The sequence below is a fragment of the Agelaius tricolor genome, unplaced genomic scaffold (genome assembly GCF_023055355.1).
Source record: "Agelaius tricolor isolate 1412-34295 unplaced genomic scaffold, bAgeTri1.0.p SCAF_10, whole genome shotgun sequence".
Lineage (NCBI taxonomy): Eukaryota > Metazoa > Chordata > Aves > Passeriformes > Icteridae > Agelaius > Agelaius tricolor.
This window is the reverse complement of record NW_027269270.1, coordinates 19,214,486-19,236,550: the sequence shown is the minus strand read 5'-3', so window position 1 is coordinate 19,236,550 and position 22,065 is coordinate 19,214,486. Positions and strand designations below refer to the sequence as shown.

At 37.0% G+C, this 22,065-nt stretch overlaps 2 protein-coding genes across 10 annotated transcripts in view; one reads left to right on the top strand and one right to left on the bottom strand.

Moving 5' to 3' along the window:
* SLC4A10 (solute carrier family 4 member 10) overlaps positions 1-22,065 on the top strand; it is a 146,771-nt gene that overhangs the window by 113,541 nt on the left and 11,165 nt on the right. For all 9 annotated transcript variants that reach the window (XM_071435040.1, XM_071435042.1, XM_071435041.1 and 6 more), the window contains 8 exons: positions 10,590-10,695; positions 13,307-13,468; positions 13,719-13,832; positions 14,370-14,531; positions 17,286-17,537; positions 18,773-18,841; positions 21,044-21,217; positions 21,840-21,962. In XM_071435040.1, the coding sequence (XP_071291141.1) occupies positions 10,590-10,695; positions 13,307-13,468; positions 13,719-13,832; positions 14,370-14,531; positions 17,286-17,537; positions 18,773-18,841; positions 21,044-21,217; positions 21,840-21,962 (1,162 nt within the window). The remainder of the gene's footprint in view (positions 1-10,589; positions 10,696-13,306; positions 13,469-13,718; positions 13,833-14,369; positions 14,532-17,285; positions 17,538-18,772; positions 18,842-21,043; positions 21,218-21,839; positions 21,963-22,065) is intronic.
* The window catches only part of DPP4 (dipeptidyl peptidase 4), a 75,176-nt gene continuing 53,405 nt past the window's right edge, over positions 295-22,065 (bottom strand). Inside the window, exon 26 of the mRNA XM_071435049.1 lies at positions 295-340. Within this exon, the coding sequence (XP_071291150.1) occupies positions 326-340 (15 nt within the window). The 3' untranslated portion in view covers positions 295-325. The remainder of the gene's footprint in view (positions 341-22,065) is intronic.

Genomic DNA, 22,065 nt, shown 5'->3' with positions numbered 1-22,065 from the left:
GTTAGCAAATCCTGAATCTGAATGTACATTATGTACCTTAATACACAGAACAAGTTAGAGAAACCATAGTTCTGCTGTGACATACTCTCATCATGCTGAAGATTTTATTATTCCTCTCTAATAGTTTAATCAGACAAAGGAATATTAATTTGAAGAGAAAACAACAGACATCAATACCATGCATGCAGTTGAGGTTATATCCCCTTATATAACTTTAATCACCTTCTATGAAGTAGATATTTTACTCTGAAGACCTTCATGTAGCAGAGTCTTTGCAGATTTTTTTCTTTTCCTTGAACATGATGTCCTCCCATCGTTTTGAAAATCAGATGTTGAAATGCTAGAAAAAGACAAAAAATTATTTAGAAAACATTTACCAGGTGGAGCTGAGATATTAAAATATATAATGGAAAGCATGAGCACAAGTAGAAACATGGGTTCCTGGGTAGCTATATTGGAGGTTAGCTGAATCCCTTAATATTGCTAGAGATTTCAGAGAAATGAGGTTAACAGTCCTGCTTGCAGGGGAACAGTCATAGTTATGTCTATATTTTGTCAAAATGTTTTCTCATTATAATCCTTGTGTTAATCAATAAATGTTGTTGGTCTTAGTTAGAATGCCATACAATAATCAGAATCCCAGACTGGTTTTTGAAGGGTGGTGTTTTATTGCTGCCTGCTCTTGGTAACTGAGCAATGAATGTAAAATGTGCAGAATACACAGAATGATGAAAGAGTAGCCTTTGTCATCCTCCAGGTACACCTACTGACCTGTCCTGGCCTACAGTGTTGGAATACCAGCACAAGAGTTTTAGATTTTTCAAACACAACTTCTGAAAGAAAAGTGTCTTCCAGATGTTTGGAAGAAAGATTTCACCACTGCCTGGTGTTTTCAAACACATATATCAGAATTGTTTGATATCACTTCAAACACATATATTGTTATTTGATATCAAACTTATTTGAGATAGTTTTTTTGTAGTTATTTGAGTTTATTATTTCATACCTATATTTTCAGTTATTCTTTCACTCTGTGTAGATAGTACAAATAGATTGCCTTTTAAACTCTTGTATTAAATCTCACATTTGGCACTTATATTGTATCTTCTACTTGCAGCATGTTCCTGTTTATTATCAATGATGCCTGTAGCAACTGACCCCACTAACAGCAAAATGCCCAGCTGTAGACATATAGCTCTTATGGGTTGGGACTTACATTTTTTAGCTTTGAAACTGATTTTTAGAAATGGCAGTGTACTGACAATCAATGCATTACCTTGTAAGAACATATCTGCTGCTGTCCAAGGATCTGTGCTGTGAACACAGCAAAAGGCTAATTCCAGCCTCTCCTGTTCTCTCCGTTCCTTTCTCTTTCATCTGAGATTTCTTAGTTATTCAGAACCAGTCCCAAAAGATTGGGAGAATTGAAAGATGTGGTCAGTTGCAACAACTCTACATCAGGTGCCCGAGTCAGCTTTCACACAGACTTGATGCAATCTGAACTCTGTGGGCTTGCTGTGCAAATGTGCACATATTAGTGTTACTCTGTCCACATACAGTGGCATTTTGCCCAGAAGGTGAGGTGTCACAATTTTCATCCCCATGGAGTCATCAAAAGGCATTTCAAGTACTCTGAGTCTCTGCTCAAATGTCTGTACACGATTCAGTTCTGGAAAGATAAACTAAAAGATGGATAAGCATGAAAGTTTACTCAAAATAAAAATCTCTCTTGTGTGTACTTGAATGTGGGAAATACTGATTTCACAAGGAATTAGCTTTTCCTGCAGCATCTGATTCCAGTCCTTCTACTTATAGCTTAAATGGGTAATAACAAACTTGGGCTGAAACTGGTCCTGTCCTTAAAGGACCAGCATACTCTGTTACAGAAGCTAATTAGTATCTGCTGTTTTGCTAATTAAAACAGCTGTTTGCATTTTCCTCTTTGGGGATTTTAAAGACAAGTTTTTAATTGTTAGTAAAGCCTTGGCAGGTCTTTAATTAGCCATGGGTGATCTTCAAAAGGTTGAGCAACTCATTTCTCTTTGAATGCTCAACCAAAGCTTATGTAAAACTTTATCTTGGATCTGCAATTCTATGCTAGAAAACTTGGGTTGCACTGTAAAATTTCTGTGTTTTCTTTGCCCACTCCAAAAGTTGATGATAAATTGGTCAGAACACTGAATGTATTTGAAATTTTTAGTGTATGCTGTGGCCCAGCTGTCCTCTTTTCTCCCATGGGCTTTGAGGATGCTCTGATATCCACAGGTTGTCTGTCCACATGCCAGTACTGTTCCTTTGCCCTGGTGAAGACATGAGTTTGACCCAGGAAAAGTCATTGGCATTCTGTTAGTGCTTTCTTTGGAGTACTAGAAAGACAAAGAAAGCAGTAATTTTAAATGGTCGGTGTTTCAACCAAATTGAAACCATATTTCAAGTGAAAAGAAAACCCATTCTGTATTTTTGGTGGGCTTGAATTCTCTTATACTCTCTGTTGAGAGTTATGTTGAGAGTACTCATAGAGTCTCTGTTGCAGCGATTTCATGTAAAATACTGCACTGCATGCATCTCTTATATTTGAGAGTACAGGAGTCATTACTAATATCTGCCATAATACACCTTAGAAGACAAAGAAGAACATTCTGAACAGTTTGGATTTTTTTTTTTTTTAGTTTTTAATCAAGCACACCTAAATATTTGAAAATCAACTGAAAGTCCTCCTAAAAGATTTCTTAAAAATTGCCTTTAGTATTTTACCATTTAAAGTAGAAGGTAGGTTTTGAGTTTGTTACAGAATTCTACCTCAAAATGACAAAAATACCTTTTTGCATGATCTTTTTGCATGATGCACTTTTTAGTCATTTTTAAATTTTATTTTTTACTCTGTATTGAAATACAGAATAAATACAGTGATCTACTTACAGGCAAATCCATTCAGCATTTATATGTAACTTTTTCCTAAAACATCATATTTTTGATATGGATGATAAAGAATAAAGCATTTAAGTGATAAATCAAAGGAAGGACAAAGATAGCCTGATTTTCAGTGTGGTACTGTGCTGTATTTTCTTATTTTTAAATTGTGTTGTTTTGAAGGAACTTGAATAGAGTAGCTACATTGTTTATTAAATTAAGTACAAATACTTCTTGATCAGAGCATTTCTTTTTTTTTTATGTGACCTTTTTGTATTTGTCATGCCATTAGCATTTGTAGGTTGGCATAGCAACTCTCTTATTTCTGCACTCTCCTCCTCCTGTTTTTATCCTACCCTGGTAGCAAATATATCTCCAGTTAGTGAAACCTGTCTGGAACGTTGATGCCCATCAGTTTTAAAGTGTATATTAAATATTAGAATGTTATTTTTGCTAGGAAAAGAGAACCCCATATTGGAGCAGATAAACCCCCCTGGTTTTAAAAGGAAAACAGAATAAGCATTGTGGATGAAAGGAATGTGATTTAGAAAGCAGTCCACTGGTCTTTAAAATATGAGTATTTTAAGATAGTTTTCTTAGAATACAGAAGTTCAGTTATTTCTCAGGGTGAGGTTGCTTAGATTTTTATATACCTTTTTGGTATATAAAGGAATTTTATATACCTTTTTGGTTTTTATTAATTCTTTTTTCAAAGTGATGAATTCATGTTGTTTTAATAATTCTTTACCAGAAGTTACTCAATTATTAACAGATTACATTGAATAATTTTAAAGTGATTTCTTGGCATAGTAATATGCATATTGCAATCTGTCTTGGTATTGACATGCACTTAAGCATTAGGAGTAGAAAATCCCACTCTGATGTAATTAGGGAGCCAAGATCATGTCAATCTCAGTATCATTTCAGGCTATAGAAACTACTGCTTCTAGAAGGCATTGTGAAGATTGGTTTTGTGCATAGCACTGTTTGCACAAGCAAGTTTTAAACCTTCCATTATCCATACAAATTAATCTAAAGACATCATTATTGGATGCAAATTAGGTTGGTTCATACCCTGTATCTCTTAAGCTGCAGGTGGAATGAGAAGAGTCAGCAGTGATGAGCACAGTGGTGCTCATTATGGTCCCAGGCATGTAATTGAATTTCAATTCCTGAAATGATTTCTTTGAGGTTAGATATGAAAATAGATTTTCTGTTTCCCTTCTTTATAGTTTTTTCCTACAGTTAAGTAACTGTGCCATATACTGTGTGTCCTCCCCTAAGAATATCCCTCTTCTTCCTAGAACCAACCAAGTGCCATCACTGAGTTTAACTGCTGGTTCCCTTTTGCTTCTTGACAAACCTTGGAATCCAGGATTTCTTTTTCTTTATTCTATTTTTTCCAAGACTTCTCTGTGCCTGCCCAACTCAGCTGACTTGTTTGTCTCTTTCTCCATCATTTGAACCCAGAGAGTGCCCACCTTGTTTTGTTCTTTCCTACTACTTGTCCCCTCCACTTTGGAAATAGATCTCTTGCTAAGCAATTTTCCACAGCATTCAGTTTGTAGTTGGGAGCTGGTCTACACAATGCCTTCAAAATCTAGGAAGGCTTACATAAAATCTGTGTGTGGATTTTTACAGTGCCTTTATGTGTATTGATGCATTGCACCTGCACAGTTGAAACTCAAACTGACCATGTAGCACTGCAATGTATTGCAGTAATTATTTCTGTACCAGCATTATACTGAACCTCTTCTCTCTTAAGTATATGCACTCTTAACTTTGGAAGTAGGGTGAAGTGACATCCTAGAAGTATTTCACAGTGGAAGCTTTCAGATGATTTGTCAGTATCCCCAGAGTTGCACTGCTTTTCTGCACAGGAATTTCTGTGTATGGCAGTTACACACCATAGTGCTGCTGCAAATGCAGGGACTGCATACTGCAGCAGATAGCTAATAAAACCCAACCTTCAAGGTTAACAAAGCTACAATAGGATTATAAATATGTTTTCTAGACTTTCCCCTTGAAAAAACACTATTGTCTTCCTGATGTGCTATCCAAAAGAACCTGATTCTTTGAGATGTCTTCAGGCTAACATCAGTTCCCCTTCTCAGATTTATCTTTGTTTCTTTCTCCATCAAACTATTGTACTGCTGAGTGCATTGTTTAGGTGCTTTCATAGGCTTTTATGTTTTCCTCCTGAACTTAACCAACTAAACAGCCTTGAACCTTAGAGAATATTTGTGGATGCCTACTGATGTTCGTGACTGTCAGAGATGGGCCACATTACAGTGGTTGTAATTCAGGATGGCAGAGCTCATAAATAAATGAAGAAAAAAATCTTGTCTTGCCGTGACAGCTTCGCTGTGAAAGGGTTTCATGATACTGAGAATAGAACCTAACTGACAAGTCCATTTTCCATCACTATTAATTATTTTGTTTCCAGTCTTTTATCCACCGAGCCTTTGATTTAGTTGGTATGAAAGTTGGTGCAAGGAATATAAGGTAAATAAAATGCCAGGATCTGCAGATATTGTAGGTATGAGATAGCAGAGAAGATATCATTTTATGTTACTGTTGTTGTCCTCTTCCCATAGAAGTTGTTGGACAGACAGAAGGATTCTGTGAATGCCCATAATTCCCATGAAAATGGTGTATTTGCAGAAAACCTAAACATGCATAGCATAGTGCCATTAATATACTTCAGCCTTGTAAATGCAACATAAAGAATACCTAAACCTTACTTTAAAAACAAACCTAGGGATGTTATCTTCCATTTCATCTTCCTCTGTCTCTGTTATGTGATCAGTGCAGAGCACGCTCAGAGCATCCTCTGTGCTAGGGGAAAACCTTCCTACTCATACTACCAAATATGTGCTCTGATATTCAGTGAGACATATTGTTTAAACAAGCACATTTTGCAACTTATTTGTCATACTTGCCTGCAGTTTTTTAAGTATTATAAATATTCATATAGAGCAAATCTCATTCTCAGGCTATCTTAAGTGAGCCAGAAAGGCATTTTTCCCTTCTAGCAAGGGGAAATGGTATATTGACTAATCAGGAAGAAGCTGCAGTTGCATCTTTTATAGATCATATCTTTATCTAGTATAAATAGGTGGAGCATACAATATGTAAATGCTGGAAAAATAAGAGATCCAAACCAGTGCCTGTTGAATTTTATAAAATCATTGATAGTAAGTGCCTCCTAGTCTTGAAAACCTGCTACTGAAAAATGGTGACTGCTGTGGGATGAATGGTCATGGGGCTTTCAAAGGGAGCTGCACTGTTTAAGTGTGGTTTATTTACTCACAAAAACACTGTCTGAGGCTCTTTTTTGAAGCTGGACTGGCACCATGCTACATTAAAGTCTGTGTGGGGAGCAGAACATGCAGAGTAAAGAGAAGAAAATGGTGAAGAAGCAATCTGAAGAAGCAGGAATAAGAGGTGGATATTGTAAGACTAGACTGAGGTTAAGTTGAATTGAAAAACTAAATGTAGGAAATAAGTTTCTTGTTTTTCAGTTAACAGAAAAGTAGAGTCAGGATGCAAGTGGTTTTAGTAAAGAACCTTTTAGCTGTTGAGCAGCAGCCATGATATTTGTATTTTATTGCTAATCTAAAAAGGAGGGGGAAAATATTCCCCAACTTGACATATAAAGTGATAGGTTTTTAATTTGCTAACTAATATTCCCTTTGCCATAGTCCAGAGAAAGAGGGATAATACAGACAGTCTTTTTGGTGCTATTAAGGATAGTAATAACTGTTCCTTTTGTGGAACAAAGAACACTGAGAGTTATCTGAGATTTCCTGAAGTTGCTCTTGTGGGATCCTAGCTCCGCTCTCTGAAAACAGGACAAGTTTTAGATGTTGCATGCAGCAAAGTTAGGATGGCTGCCTCTAATTAATGAAGTGAATGAGACTGAGACTTATGAACCAAAACCTAAAACAGCTAAGAAATTGTGAGGAGTTAAGGGGGACAAAGAAGAGAAGTGGGGAGTGACCTTATACTGCCTATATGTTACAGTTGAATTGGTGCTAAAGATTAAGATAAAAATTTGATCCTCCAATAAAAGGGAGAGAGGTACAGGCTCCAGGGAATACCTGTCTGTCATGCAGTCCTAAAATTGTTTATTTCTAATCTACCTTTGTTCTCCATTCTGATTTGCCTGAGATTCTTGAGTGCTTTGGAAGGTGTATGGGCAATAAAGACTCCTTGCTCTGGTTACTGTTTCTAGCTAGCAGGTTCAGGTTATTCTTCATTCTCATTTTGTCAGTTCTCATCTTACAACAGTTCTGAGTTGTCTGAAGACTATCTTGTCTGAAATGGTTCATTTGTCTACCTCAGAAGTATAATCCACTTTCTATTAGGCTGTATTAGATTTTTAAATACTCTAACAGAAAACAAGCTCCACTGATATCTGTCTAGCTGCAAAATATGGACATTTTAAATACAGGTAGGGGCCTTTGACTGGGTATCTAGTGCCACTTTAGATCTCTCAGCCTCCAGCTCCTTTGAAAACAAAGGCATGAGTCAACGAAGATCCTCTCATATGTCCCAACTCATCATGGATGTCCCAGACACCATGGAGTGTTCAGTCACCCATGCTAAACATCTGAATTGCTACCAGGAGATCAGAATGTGTTGCCATATTCAAAAGGAGTAAAGATAAAAAATTATTTATTTCTGTCATCAGTGTGATGAAATGGATGTGTTGAGATTGGCAGCAAAAATTGCCCCCCCCCAGAGTGACACCTATGCTTTTGCTACCAAAATCAGTGTCAGATTGTTCCCTGCCTTTATTCTAGCCAGGAGGAAAGAGAATCAAAAGAATCCTTTAGAATCTTTTAGTACCAGGAAGATCATTGCTGACTTATCACTCAAAGACACAAGAGTACACTGCTAAGTTGGTACTGTATTTAAAGATGAATATGTTGCTTAGAAAATACAGGTGTTTGTATAGTCTATTACTCATTTGGTAATAGCATAAACTCCCCACAGACCCCTTGTCATGGGCAAGTGCTCAGCACTTTAAACAACTTATAAGAATGTAAGAGCATTTGAATCCCCAAGAGGAAATAATTTTTTGCTTATTCCAGCATTCTGAGTAATATTTTATCAGGAAAATAGAAGGATGTGTTAGTGTTAACTATTCAGTGTATTTTGGTTTTTCTGGCAGAACTACTCAAAGTAAAAATGGCAATGAAGGAGACTAAAATACTAAAAATATTAAAGTAGGAAGCATAATTTCATTAATGTGAGATTATTCTTGAAGGTCAGTTACATTGGGAAATAGTTATCATTGAAGCAATTAAATCTGTTATGAAACAAGACATTTTGGTAGATAATGTTTTTATGTTTTGGCACTGAATGGTACCTTCATTTGTGTTTTCTGGGATGGACAGGGAGTGTTTTACTATCTCACAGTTCTATAATGTTAAGCAATTAGTGGGATGCTGGAAGACAGTAATACCATGATACAATCTCGCATCAAAATGTCAGTGTTGCCAAAACACGTACAATATTGAAAGCAATGCAATGTTGTATATATCAAAACACTGAGATCATTGTTTGAATGGTCTTCTGAGTAGAAACAGGATCTGATCTCCACCGTTAGGGCCTAGCTCTGCCCCCATTCAGTGACAGAAGCACTGTGCAGGGCAATTTTGGTCTGTGTGGGTGTAGTTTGCACAAGTTTCTTATTTGCTGATGATCAGTCTGCCATTGCTAAATGCCTGTGAAACTTGGTAAAGACCAGACTGTGCAGGAGGAAAGTGATATTACTATAGAAATAAACAGATGATCTCATCTGAAGGTGATTTACCTGAGCTGTATTAAAGTATAGCTTCAAGCGTCACGTTTCTGAGGAAATAGAAATGTTGGCTCCTCTAATGTTTAAATGTAATTTTGCAGTTTGCAGCAAGTGTAGCTGTGCCATGTAGTGCTGGCGACAGGCACAGTCTCCCCTTCTAGTGAGGAAGTGACTGAATGAGCAGCCCCTGCCACCCTGGCCTGCTGTAATCAAACCCTGGCCCGGCGTCCGGCCAGCCTGCGATCGGCGATGGACACCAGGGCCAGGGAGCTCCTGTGCTCCCAGAAAACAGCAGTAACCTCACACAGCCACCTCTGTACTGCTGCATGAACATCCAATACTCCCTTGCAATACATGATGTAGCCATACTGTTTGTTGGCTTTATTCTGCTCCTGTAGCTCACTGGTAGTGATGTGCTTCATTTAACCCATCCTCTAATACCTTGGACTACACATTGAACACGCGTTCATTCTGCACTTAGGGCCTGATCCAAAGCATATTAAATATGTTTGAAAGATCCAGTCAAGGACTTTCGGCTCAGGCCCTCTACTTCTCTGAATGCAGTTGCTTTTTTTTTCTTTTTTTTTTTCTTTGCTTTTTGTTCATGGGCTGTGGGGGTTTTTCTTTTGGAAATAGCTGCATTTAAAATAAAAGCAAGGAATTGCACAAAGACAACCTGCATCTTTTCTTCTCTATGTATTAAATGCAGCTGTTGTCACATGTATAGTATTGTAATTGAAATAGAATGTCAGTGTTGTGTCCTCATGGTGTAGATGGTAGAATTTAATATATAGAAAATCATACAAATCTAGATGAGTATTGTCATTTTGTGGAAAGATAAACAGTCACATAGAAAATAGCATAGGTAAGTGAATAAACTGATATTCTGCTACAGCTGTAATGCAGTTTATATTTAGTGGCTCTGCATGCAATAGTCAGATGTTATCCTGTCGCCAGCTACTCTTGAAAACTTTATCAGAGAGTACACAATTTATTTAAAGCCATCATAAGCACATTAAAATACTAGCAGACTCGATGGTGCTATAGATTATTAAAGTAGAATTAATTTAAAGCGTATTGCAAAGCACACTTGACATCTTGGATCCTACAGAGTATCCTGGATGTTTTGAAGGCTTTGTCAAAGAAAAAGCCTCCCACAGTTGCTTCAGAGGCTTTAAAGATTTCATTTTGATTTTAAATTACTTATTTTTAAATTACTTATTGTCCTCCTACACTGCCTCGTCACATTTCGCGTGTTAAAATACACAATTTAGAATGAAAACTGTGCTTTTACAGCAGCTATGGGGAAAAGAGAAACAAGGGACACAGAGTTCAGAGAGCTTTTGGTGCTGGTGATCCTGACATTCAGAGCCTTGACAATTGACTGGGTAGTTGGGCAATTTTGCATGCAAAGGCATATTTCCATCTAGGAAAGAAAGAGGACACAGAGAGTTTGTTATTTGGGAAATGGGTCTGGCTGGAGCTGTACATAGCATCTAATGTCCATGTAGAGAAGTGTTAGGTGTAAGAGGGTGGAACAGGGCCAGCATATTCTCAGTATTTCAAACTGTGCTCAGAACTATCAATAGACAAGGAAGAAAACAGGTGGTAAAACTTGATGTGATCAGTGGTTGGAATATGTCACGTTACGTACTATATATGCATATGCACCTCACAGCAAATGATACTCCAGTAATAGCACTGGCTACTGAACTCCAAACTGCTTCAAAGCATGCATTTACTGAACTCATTTGAACTAAAATTATCTGCCAATGTAGAGCATAATTTTAACGTATCTTAAAATTGATAATTAAGATTAATATCTGATATATCTTTCATTATTAAGGAAAAATATATTTCTTTTCAGATGCAATTGTGTGGAACCAGAGCACCCTAGCAATAAAACCTTACAATACTGGCAGGACTACAATATATCTGCATCTGATGTGCCATGGGGGAACCTAACTGTGTCAGTAAGTAAATTTTGGAACTTAATAAATAAAGGCATAGGCATAAATAATCCATCTTGCTGCAACAAAAATATTTTAAAAAATACCAATTTTCCTGCTCATATTTGTTCAAATAAATAATAAAAGATACTTAACAAAAATTAACATGAACTTTATAGTGTTATCTCATTTTGTAAGCTTTTTGCAGCAAGTGTGTGCATTTTATGCCCTGCTTTGGAACCTTCTTGACACACTAGCACAAGAGCTTGGCTGAGATTAAGTCAAACATGTCAAATGACAATGAATTTGTCCTAAATTCTGCCAGATGGCAAAACCAAAGTTCCCTTGTGTAGAAAGAATCAGAAGCATTTAATTCCCCTAAAACACTCTTGCAGTAGTTCAGGCTATAAAAAAGAGGATGGGGAGAAATTTTCTCTTCAATGACCACTTTTTTCTCACGTAAGTTCTGTAATTTCTTTTCCCAGGGGAGGAAGTGGATAAAGCTACAGTTTAGTGAGGCTTGCATGAATGTGTAACAAGTTTCTTAACGGTACACTTTGCTATGTTTAAAGGATTTTATAATTCAAGTTTGCCTTTTTCAAAGTGACATTTACAGCTTGATTAAAATGTTGTGTTGAGATTGGGCCACCACTTTTTTTTGCAAAGGGATCATTTCATTACACAGTCAAAGAGAATTGAATGCAAAAGACACCAGACTGAAGAGATAGCTGAATTAACCAAATCATAGGCACAATCAAATTGAACACTTAAAAGCCAATCCAGTGGACTGTCTCCAGAAGATACTGTTCTTCTTTTTTTTTTTTTTTTTTTCTAAAGGCAGGAATGCAGAAGAACTCGTTTTAAGTAAGAGCTGTCTTCCATGGCTGCTCTGTCTTGCTTCCATGCCTTCCTCTGAGCAGGGACTGCTCCTCAACTCTGTTGGTGTGGCAACAGCAGAAAGAAAGTTGAGAACTGCTGGCCTGAGGGATTCCAGCAGTCCAGAATGAATATTCTCAAAATTGCAGCACACTCTAAGAGCATCTGTGCAGGAGCAGACTCCTCCTCTCACTTTCTCAGATCTCTGACAGTGTTTTTCAGAGTACATTTGCAGCTGAGGAGATTTAAAATAACAGATTTTGTTTTAACTATAAATGTAAAAGACTGGCTGCATTATATAAAACCCTTAAAAACTTCTGTGAAAGCTTATTACCAAAACTTGAGTTTACATAGGTAGCAGTATAACTGACCAACTTTTCCCATGAGTCCCTGTAGTTGTCAAAGAAATAACTGATTTTTTTTGTACTTTTGTGTCTTTGTTTCTTGCAAGCACCATCAAGAAACTTCTGCTCTCGAGAACTGCAGTAAGAGATTAGACATTGCTGTCTGTAAATATTTGGTCAGACTCACCCCATTATGTCTCTTTTACTGCTCATATCTTCTTGTATCTAGTTGAAATGTTTCAAGTTTCTGAAGATCTGGATTCTCATTCTCTCTTAAAACCCAATGATTATTTTTTGCTTTCAAGACAAACCAAGTGTGAGCAAAGGATTTTGGACCAAGTACATTTTGGACAAATGTGAAGAGGATTTTGATGGTGACAAAATCCTCTTCAAGAGGCATATGATGAACTTCATCCCAAGTTTACTACTATAGCAGTATAAAAAACCTTGTGCTCCTTTGTCTCACAGTCATCAAATAGCAATTGTGGTTTTTTCCAAGACAATCTTTTTTCAAAGCCAGAGTTTCCCATATCAGGATAATTGTGCAGTGAGTGTGATGTGCCAATGACACACTTGATTTAATACAAAAAGATCCTGATCTGGCAGGATATTTCTTTCTGGAATCCCTGATTTCATGGGTGCTGCATTTAATTTTTCTTAATAAGTGTGGAGGGATTGGGAAGGAGAAGGAAAGGATTGTGAGTCCAGAGCTCGTAGCTCACATTTCTAGAGCTACTCTTTGTGATTTTAGATGACTAAGGGCAGTAGTGGAGAAGTACTGGAAATGCTTTCTACTGTATCTGCATATTGATAAAAAGGTATATTAAATATAATTGATGTTAAAGGTTTAGGGTTTTCGGGCATTTTATCAGCTCTTGTTGTCAGAGAAAGATAATTTGCAGGATGTGCTGCCCCCGTGTGGTATTAAATGTATTGGGCTTCTTTTAGGCCAATGCCACGCGTCCTAAATAGCTTTTTCTTCAGTTGCTGGGGCTGCGAAGGGAAAACAAAAAAGCAGTTCTTGGGAATGCACCAGGAGCAGACTTTCTCTTTGTGCCTTTTGAACTTTGCTTTCCACATTTGGAGAGTATTTGTAAGTGTAAATCTGTATTTGTACACAGAAAATAAATCAGTGTACTTTCTGAGTTTGACAAAACCCTGTTTTTATGTTAATGACTTTATTTATGGTATGTCTTAGCGACGTCATCATTTAATATGGCTAAAAAAGAGATTCCTTTGGGAATTTTACATGCAGACTAGATACACACATAGTGAGTTTTAAGTTTTAAAAGAATAAATATCTAGAAATTGTTTTACTATTTCTAGTAATACAAATTAGGGAAGAAATTGGGAAGAAAATGTTAGTGTAAGCATGGATAATTTTTAGAACAACACTGTTTTTCTCTCCCTGATAGGAATGTAAAAAGTTTCATGGTGAGTTTGTTGGGCGAGCCTGTGGTCATCATGGCCCTTATGTTCCAGATGTCCTCTTCTGGTCTGTCATCCTGTTCTTCTCCACAGTAACGCTCTCGTCCACCCTGAAGCAGTTCAAAACCAGCCGGTACTTCCCAACAAAGGTGTGTGCCCTTATTCCAGTTCCAAAGTTGCCATTAGTCATGTCCAAGTATGAATTCCCTCTGCATTGCAGATTCAGTTAACAGCTGGTGAAGTAGACAGGGCATCTTTCCTCTGTTATAAACTCATATCAGAATAAGCATGGTTTTACCTGTAAGCTAAAACTGTAAGCTGTACTAAAAGAGTGAAGAAAAATCTTAAGTCATAGCTGAATGTTTTAGTTAAAATTGTAATTTCTCTCAATAATCATAGGTACGCTCTGTCGTCAGCGACTTTGCTGTCTTTCTCACTATTTTGTCCATGGTTTTAATTGACTATGCCATTGGAATTCCATCACCAAAACTTCAGGTTCCAAATGCTTTTAAGGTAAGTTGTTGATAAATTGCACTGCTTTATCATTTTGCAAAGTAATCTACTATGATGGGTTTATAATTTTTTATTATCATTATCGGGGAGTAGTGATTGTATTTTAAAATTTTTGTGTTCATAAGTAAATATGCAACCTCTCTGATTTATGGACCATGTAAGTGAACCTCTCCCATCAGGCTCTTTCATGCTTCTTAATGTTTATTTCCTCTTAATGTTAATTTCCTGTAGAAATTAACAGGACTTGAATCACCCAAATTCTAAACTATTGTAATGTTCTGGGGCTTCCTCCAAATTTTGGGTTTACTGTATCAAGTGCAACCAAGTCTTTAATAATCCAGATGATTTTATTATATATTTTATTATATGTAATTTCTTGGCTTGGCATCAAAGGAAGTCTAGCATGTTTTTTAGTGCTCTATATAGGTTGGTTTTAGAGGAAGTCATATCCTAATAAGGTTTTGTTTGTATTCTTGTGAAATTGAAATGTGAATAATCCTTACAGTTCTGACTGGCCATGCATGACTGTTTTTGTAGCCCACCAGAGATGATCGTGGCTGGTTTATTACTCCTTTGGGGCCTAATCCTTGGTGGACAGTGATAGCTGCTGTAATTCCAGCCCTGCTTTGTACTATCCTTATCTTTATGGACCAACAGATCACAGCTGTCATTATCAATAGAAAAGAACACAAACTAAAGGTATTCAGTCAAAATTTATACTTTCACTGTTGTTTTCTGCTTCAGATTATGTAATGTGCATCCATCTACTTTAGTATGCTAGTTTGTTATATATTATATAGAACTCCTTTAAATTTTTATGCTTTTTTCTTTATTGGTTACCTGTGCCCTGTGTCAGTGATCCACTGCCTTACAGAGGACTTTATGAATATTATTTGGAATACAGATTCTGAGTTTAAAAAGTGCTGCCTTCTGTGCTTTAGTAGAAGTAGGATTCATTCACTTAAAAAATGCCTTCAAGTTAATAATCTCCTTAAACACCACAATATTAATTGCCTCCTCAGGTATTGACAGTGTTGTCCTACTGGATGGATTTTTAAAAACTACTCAGGGGTTATTTCATAATATAAGATTTTTTTTCCTTCTCTTCATCCTTTCTGTGGTTCTACCCATCCTTTTTTTTAATGCCCTTCCTATGTTAAAGAAGGGAGAAGAATAAAACTGAGCCTTAGAGGCACAATGGGTTCTTAAAACAACATAGGACAACTTCCTGCTCTGTTCTCTAACACTTTAGTTGCCTACAGATGGAGAGAGAAAAAGGGACATCACCCCTCTGAAAAACTGTTGGGCAAAATCTAGCAGCAGGTTTCTGTACATGTATATGCAGCAAGCTTAGGCTTTTTTTTGACATACTTTTAATAAGCAGCAATCCAATCCCAAGTTGCTTTAGCAAATGCATTTGCAACCTTCACTTTGCATTGCCTCTTCTTGGATGATTGTGACATTTGATATGTTCTTTTTTTGCCCTCTTTGTCAGCCTGGCTCTTCATGTCAATCCATAGCATTGCATGTGGTTAACTTGACAGATGCAGGAATTTGCTGCCAAGCTTTGGAATGTGTTTTTTCAGCACTGGCATCTGGGAGTCAGATGGTCCTCCTGGCTGCCCCCTTGTCTTGCTGCGTTTTAGTTTTGCTGGGGTCTGGTGTAGCATCACCTGTTGCTATGCTTCCTTTTCTTCCCATATGTCAGGTTCCTCAGATCATGTATGAATGTGAGGAAATGCTCTCGGTTTCTGTATGCATTAGCAGATACATTCCTCATAAATGTGTCAGAAGGTAAAAAAAGGTGTCTCTGTTAGGATTTAGAATTAAACTCTTTCTTTGAGTGCATTGTGCCTGTAACTAATATCTGTGTTTGACACATCTCTGAGTTTGTCAAGATGTGTCTTGGAGATAAGACTCATAAGCACTTTTGGGGAGTGAGGGAAGGTTGCTAAAGTTGATTCTCTTCATTTTCTTTACTTTTCCCCCTTTTTAAATAATGTAAGCAAATAAGATGGCATTTTCATTTTGATATATGGCTTACATTTTCATAAACCCAGACGCTTCCCATTTTAGAAGTAAAAGTTGTCTTCATAAAGAAATGATTTGTTTGCTTCCAACTCATTTTCCCCTCTTTTTTTATACTTCCCATAGCAAATTCTGGATAGTGCACATTTCAGCTTTTGGCAGTCTCTGTAGCAAACCCTTCCAAGTTTAGTTTAGTTACTTTTTTTATGTCAAAAGGCATTTGCATGGGTTTACAGGCAAAATTATGGTTCAACATATTCACATTGTTTGCATGAACATCACTGTTTCATCAGACCATGACACTGGATTTGTTGCCATATTGCAAAGTTTTGTGGAGATGGCTAACTACCTGACTTTTTAAAAGAAAATAGCCTCAGCTGCGGCTTGCAGCTGTGAGGATGTCCTGGATACTTGCTAAAATTGAAGTGAAATATCCCACTCAGCTATGGTTCAGCTATGGTAACAGATATCTATAGAACCAAGCTTGATGCATTTTTCTTTTTCAAGTGAAGGCAGTCATTGGAGGGTTTATCTAAGATTCGACCAAAGGGTTTTATGCTTGAAAGCAAACCATTATCTACCTGTTGGTAAATTTATGTAGCATTTGACCACTACAGAAGTGATCCAAACCCAAATGTTTTGTATTGACTTTTCCTATGGATATTATGATGCTATGTTTGAATAAGGAAACCATCAAAGCAGTTTTTATATTTTAATTTAAATTTTTAAAGTTTAATTTTAATGTTTTAATTTAATAGATATTATATTTTATTTTAATGTATCTTATTTTCTAGCTATCTGTTCTTGTCTAAGATTGAAAGTACGGTACTGAAAATGTATATCATGTGCTTACCATCTTAAAAAACTTTAGAAGGAACACTGTGGTTTTATGGCCCCTTCTAGCATAAAGGGACTTAGCAAATGTTGTGGATTTTTATGTAGGGACCAATAAAAATACATACTTTTCCATCTCTTTGTAAGAATGGAGGGGAGGTCTACTATGATTAGTGCAGTGGGAAGTTGGCAGCACAGCTGGATGTTCTGCTCACTGTTATCCAGAGAGGAGACTTAGTTAAAACAGAAAATGTATGTATTTTCCAGTGTCTCACCAGTATCCACTTTATAAGCAGGAAAGCTGTTTGGTGCCCACTGTAGAGTGGATTTGTGGTACATTTGACTCACAACTGGAAGGACTCTGGTGACATTGAGCACTGAGTGTGAGCCAGTAGGAATTCCCCTTAGATAACCAGTCTGCATCCCTACTGACCCAGCCTGGATAACTCATAGAAGGAAGCTCTATTTTTCCTACAAGTCTCAAAATTTTCAGTTGTCTCTAGCTGTTTCATTAGGAATGCCTGCCAAGAGCATTCTCCTTAATTCAGATGTCATTTTACATCTCCTTTCCATCCTTACTTTTCTTAACAGAAAGGATGTGGATACCACCTCGACCTACTCATGGTGGCAGTGATGCTTGGTGTGTGCTCTATTATGGGATTGCCATGGTTTGTTGCAGCCACTGTCCTCTCCATTTCCCATGTGAACAGCTTAAAACTGGAATCAGAGTGCTCCGCTCCAGGGGAGCAGCCAAAATTTCTTGGAATCCGGGAGCAAAGAGTCACAGGGCTCATGATTTTTATCCTTATGGGCTCATCTGTCTTTTTGACAAGTATTCTAAAGGTAATTTGGGGAAGTAAGGGAAAGTTAAAGAATACTGCACTGAACATTTCACTGTTGTTACTGTATTATCTAATCAATGCTCTTTCCAGGCACATTACTAACCAGCATAATGTTACAAAATGAGAGTTTAAAGTGGAATTCTAATTTTGCTTAATAAAGTGCCTAGCATTTTTAAAATAAAAAACTTGTAATGAAAATCTGGCCTGACTGAAGTCAAAGGGAATTCTGCCATTGGGCTGTATTCACACTTTGTCAATACTTTGGGCCCATGGCAAATTACCATGAAGCAGTCTCGTTATACCAATTTAAAATTTATTTAGATGATTTAAAAACATTTTGTGGTTTCCAAGTAATTTAAAAATATTTTCACAGTTGCAAGAGAAGTTCTATGGTTTGTTTCTTGGAAATGAACAGAAAAATTATCTCATGCTTCCTGCATACTCAAGACAGCTCACCAGTGTCCTGAAAAAGGGTGTCTAGTCTAGTTACAATCATATATAATACCCTGTATACATGTAGTACTTTTTAAAGAATTACCTGGCCTCTGTGAAATCAGTGAGATTTTTGGCACTGGCTTTAATAAAACCAGAACTTAGTCTTGAATATTGTCGCAGTGAGGGCAATAAGCCCTTAGAAATTGTACTTGCCAGCAGTATTTTATTAAGTATATCATAAAGCCTTCACTTTAAAAACACACAGAACACGCATTTTGTGATTTAGTATTTCTAACAGATTCTATGGACATACCCATTTGCTTACACAGTTTATGCTGTGAACCTGAACATTTAAATAGTCTCTTTAAAAATCATTCCATCCATGGAATCATTCACCCATTTTTAAATGTTTACAGGAAAAAATATTACTTTTAGCAGTAAGAAGTATTGTGTGTCTCTTGAACATTTTTCTGAGCTGTCTTTAAAGTAAAGAATTTAAGTATATATTAAGGCTTTCATTTTTTTGTGTAGTTCTGTTAATTGTATTAATAGGGAATTAAGTATATTGTAATAACTGGCCATGAGAGGAAAATAAAACTACAGAGCCAGATTCTTCTTTTGCTTTATACTCTGAGAAACATTATTAATTTATAATTGAGTGACTCTGAATTTACAACTTGTCTGATTAATGCAGGCATATGGCACTTCGTATTTCAACTGTTTTGAATGTCTTTCTAGAAGTGTTTAAAATTGTTAAGTAGTATTTAATATGCTCTTCTCTTTCTCTGCTTGTTTGTGCAGTTTATTCCTATGCCAGTGCTCTATGGAGTGTTTCTTTACATGGGTGCTTCATCTCTAAAGGGAATTCAGGTAAAATGGATTTATGATGAGTGTGTTATCGATGATGCTTTCTATAAAAAAATTACCATTCTTCTTATATTATTGATTAGCTTTTGTGTATAATCTTAAAGGAATGTTGCCAACCTTAAATTTTTGAAAGTGACTTCCTAAGAGGAAAATGGATTCTCTCTAAATAGAGTATTCCCTTTAGGTAATGTGTTCAGTTTTTCTCCCCTATTTTTGGGTGCTGATTTTTCTGTTCTCTCTTGTTATCAAGAGAATTTTGCTGAGCCTAAAAACTGAGTAATAACTATCAGGGGCTCTTCCCTCTCTGCTGCCTGCCCATTCTCTTGCTTGCATGCTGCCTTTTCAAGCTCCTTTGCAGGGCTACATTTATCTTGAACTTTGCCTTTAGGGCAAACTTGCCCTAAAACTAACATAAGTGAAATTTGGAAGGTCTTCCCTGTGCAGATAAACACTCCAGGCAGGGAGGGGGAGCTGTTGCAAGCCACAGCACTTCAGGGGTGAAGGGTCAAGTCCAGTGGAAGGGCAGCATTCCTGCAGTGGCCTCAAGTAGGAGTAGCTGGCAGAGCGCTGGCATTCCAGCACTCAGGTTGGGGTTGTGCTGTGCTCTCTTTCTCCTGGCTGACTGCAGCATGAAATGGCACAGTGTCAAATCCTACAGCCCACGAGGCATCAACACACCTTCTGAGACAATTGAGAAATCACACAGTGAAAACACAAGTTACACTGTGTAAAAGGTCAAATACAAAAAGCAAAGAAAATTTCTGATTTTTTTTCATTACATTTGGTTGCAACTTACCTCCATTTATAGGCAAAACTGGGATTATTTTTTTTTGACTGGTGGTCTCTATTCAGAGACTCTTCTTTTATAACTTTGCCTATCTCTTATCCTTTGGGTTGATACTCTCAGAAGTGGAGTTTGGCTTTTACTGAGGTTTAAATAATTTCAATTTAATATGGTTCAGCTGTTTCTCAGAACAGGGGTATGAGAAAGTACACTACACTATTGAGGAGTGTTTTTAAGACATGCTGAAATCTGGCTATCTTTACTTGGAAAAGTGATAGCATCCCCCTCCTTATCTTCCTCCTCCATGCTGGGATAAGGAATAAAGATTTGATAAGATGGCTTTTGTGGGAGGATGTGCTTTTTGCTGTTTCTGTGAAAAAGGAATATACTCAAATCTGGCTAAATTATAAGCCTTTAAAAAAATGCAGTTTGCACATGCTCAATAAAAATTTCCAAAACTTGACATTGCTGAAGGCTGTGTGAATATAGTATGGCTCATCCATGCAGGGAGAATTGGTGTATCACCATAATCACTGGCCGTGACATAAATGTCTCAGGTCAGTATGGAGCCAAATAGGTCTGAAAAATAGGAACCTCTCACAGACATTCCTAGCAGCTTTCTGGCTTTCATTCCTTTTTTTCTGGTTTTGTGAATAAAGTGAAATATGGAGAAGAAAACAGCCTGGGATATAAAGTGTCTGGTGAAGTAAAAGAAAATTGGTAATTTGCCGGAAATAAAAGACTGCAGAGGTCCCTCCATGAGCAGCTTTTTATATGCCAAAGGAGGTAGAGCTCAGTTGTTGAAAAAGGAGTCTAGGATGTATTAGGAAAGAAGTGTGACAGTGCACATGCCCAACAGGATCAACCAGCTTCCATTCAGTTGGAGTCACAATTGATTCAAGACCACTCTGGAGTCTGGCTTTGCCTGATGTTAAGAGTTCATGATTTCAAAATAACCACCTTCTTTTTGGGTAACACCCAGTGTAGTAACAACGTGTGTGATGGCCAAAGAACAGGGTATTTCCTGCACTATAGAATGGAGAGAATGTAAGTCAGCAGAGTTCAGTGTCTCAGCACACCTGCAGTACAACCTGGGGAGGCACATGTGCATTCCAATGGAAAGGCACTGAAGTATGACTGAGTAATTAAACTCTGCTTGAGTGACACGTTTCTCGTTCGTACTCTGGTGGCTCAGTGGGGAGAAGACAAGTCCTTTGCCACTGCTGGACTAGTCTAGATTAAAGCCTTATGGTTGTTACTGAGGGACTCTCTTCTGTGCTGCTGAAATTATGTAGTTTTTGCCTTTAGAATAACAAGCCAGATTCTTTGGATATTCAGGATCTCTTAGGCAGTGTGTGAATGCCAGCATAGATGATCCTACACCTCCTTTTGATCCAAACGTGTAAAATTTTCTCTTTCAGCTTTTTGACAGGATAAAGTTATTCTGGATGCCTGCAAAGCACCAGCCAGATTTTATTTATCTAAGGCATGTTCCTCTTAGAAAGGTCCATCTCTTCACTATAATTCAGCTGAGTTGTCTTGTGCTTCTCTGGATTATAAAGGTTTCAAGAGCTGCCATTGTCTTTCCTATGATGGTATGAATTTTTTAATTTCCTCTAAAAATTCCTAATTATTTTCACTTGTGGATAATTATTATTGAAGAAAAATATAATTTTGGACAGTTAATTATAATGTTGCTTTGATTCTGTGTTCAAGGAAAATTTATAATGTATTAAGTAGTGAAAAATTTGACATTTAACCTGTGCTTTGAATCCTATGTGTGGATATCCCAACTTATATTCTCTTAGGGAAAATTCTTCTCTTAAAGAAAAAATAGTAAGATTTATTTGACATTTTTTATTTAAGGAATATTACTAAATCCTGTTACAGAAAGAACATTCACTCATTAAGGAAGATTGCTTACTGAACTGAGGAGCCTAACAGTTCTGTGTCTTGGGATAAATAATGGTTTATTTATCTGCTGCTTAAGGGATTTCTCTGATGATAGTAGGAAATAGAATATATTTACTGACCTCAGTGATTGTTATGCTTCAAACCATACTTCATTTGAACAAAGAAATAGCAGCTGTTAGCTTATTCAAACTAAAGGATAAAATTCTAGTACAAACTGGTCACTTTTGAAAGAATTCCTCTACAAGTCTATTTGTCTGTTTTACATACTTAATTTCCTAATTCTTTACATTAATATCTTTTCAGGTCCTAGCTTTGGTATTTGTCCGAAAACTCATGGATTTCTTTTTTACCAAGCGGGAGCTCAGCTGGTTAGATGATCTGATGCCTGAGAGCAAGAAAAAGAAACTGGAAGATGCTGAGAAAGAGGTAGGTCATGGTTTCAGGTTTCTTTGTCTGTAGCAATTTATCAATTTCTCCTTCAGACATGTAGAGAAAATTCTGTAGGGCACATTCCATGTACCAAGCAGAC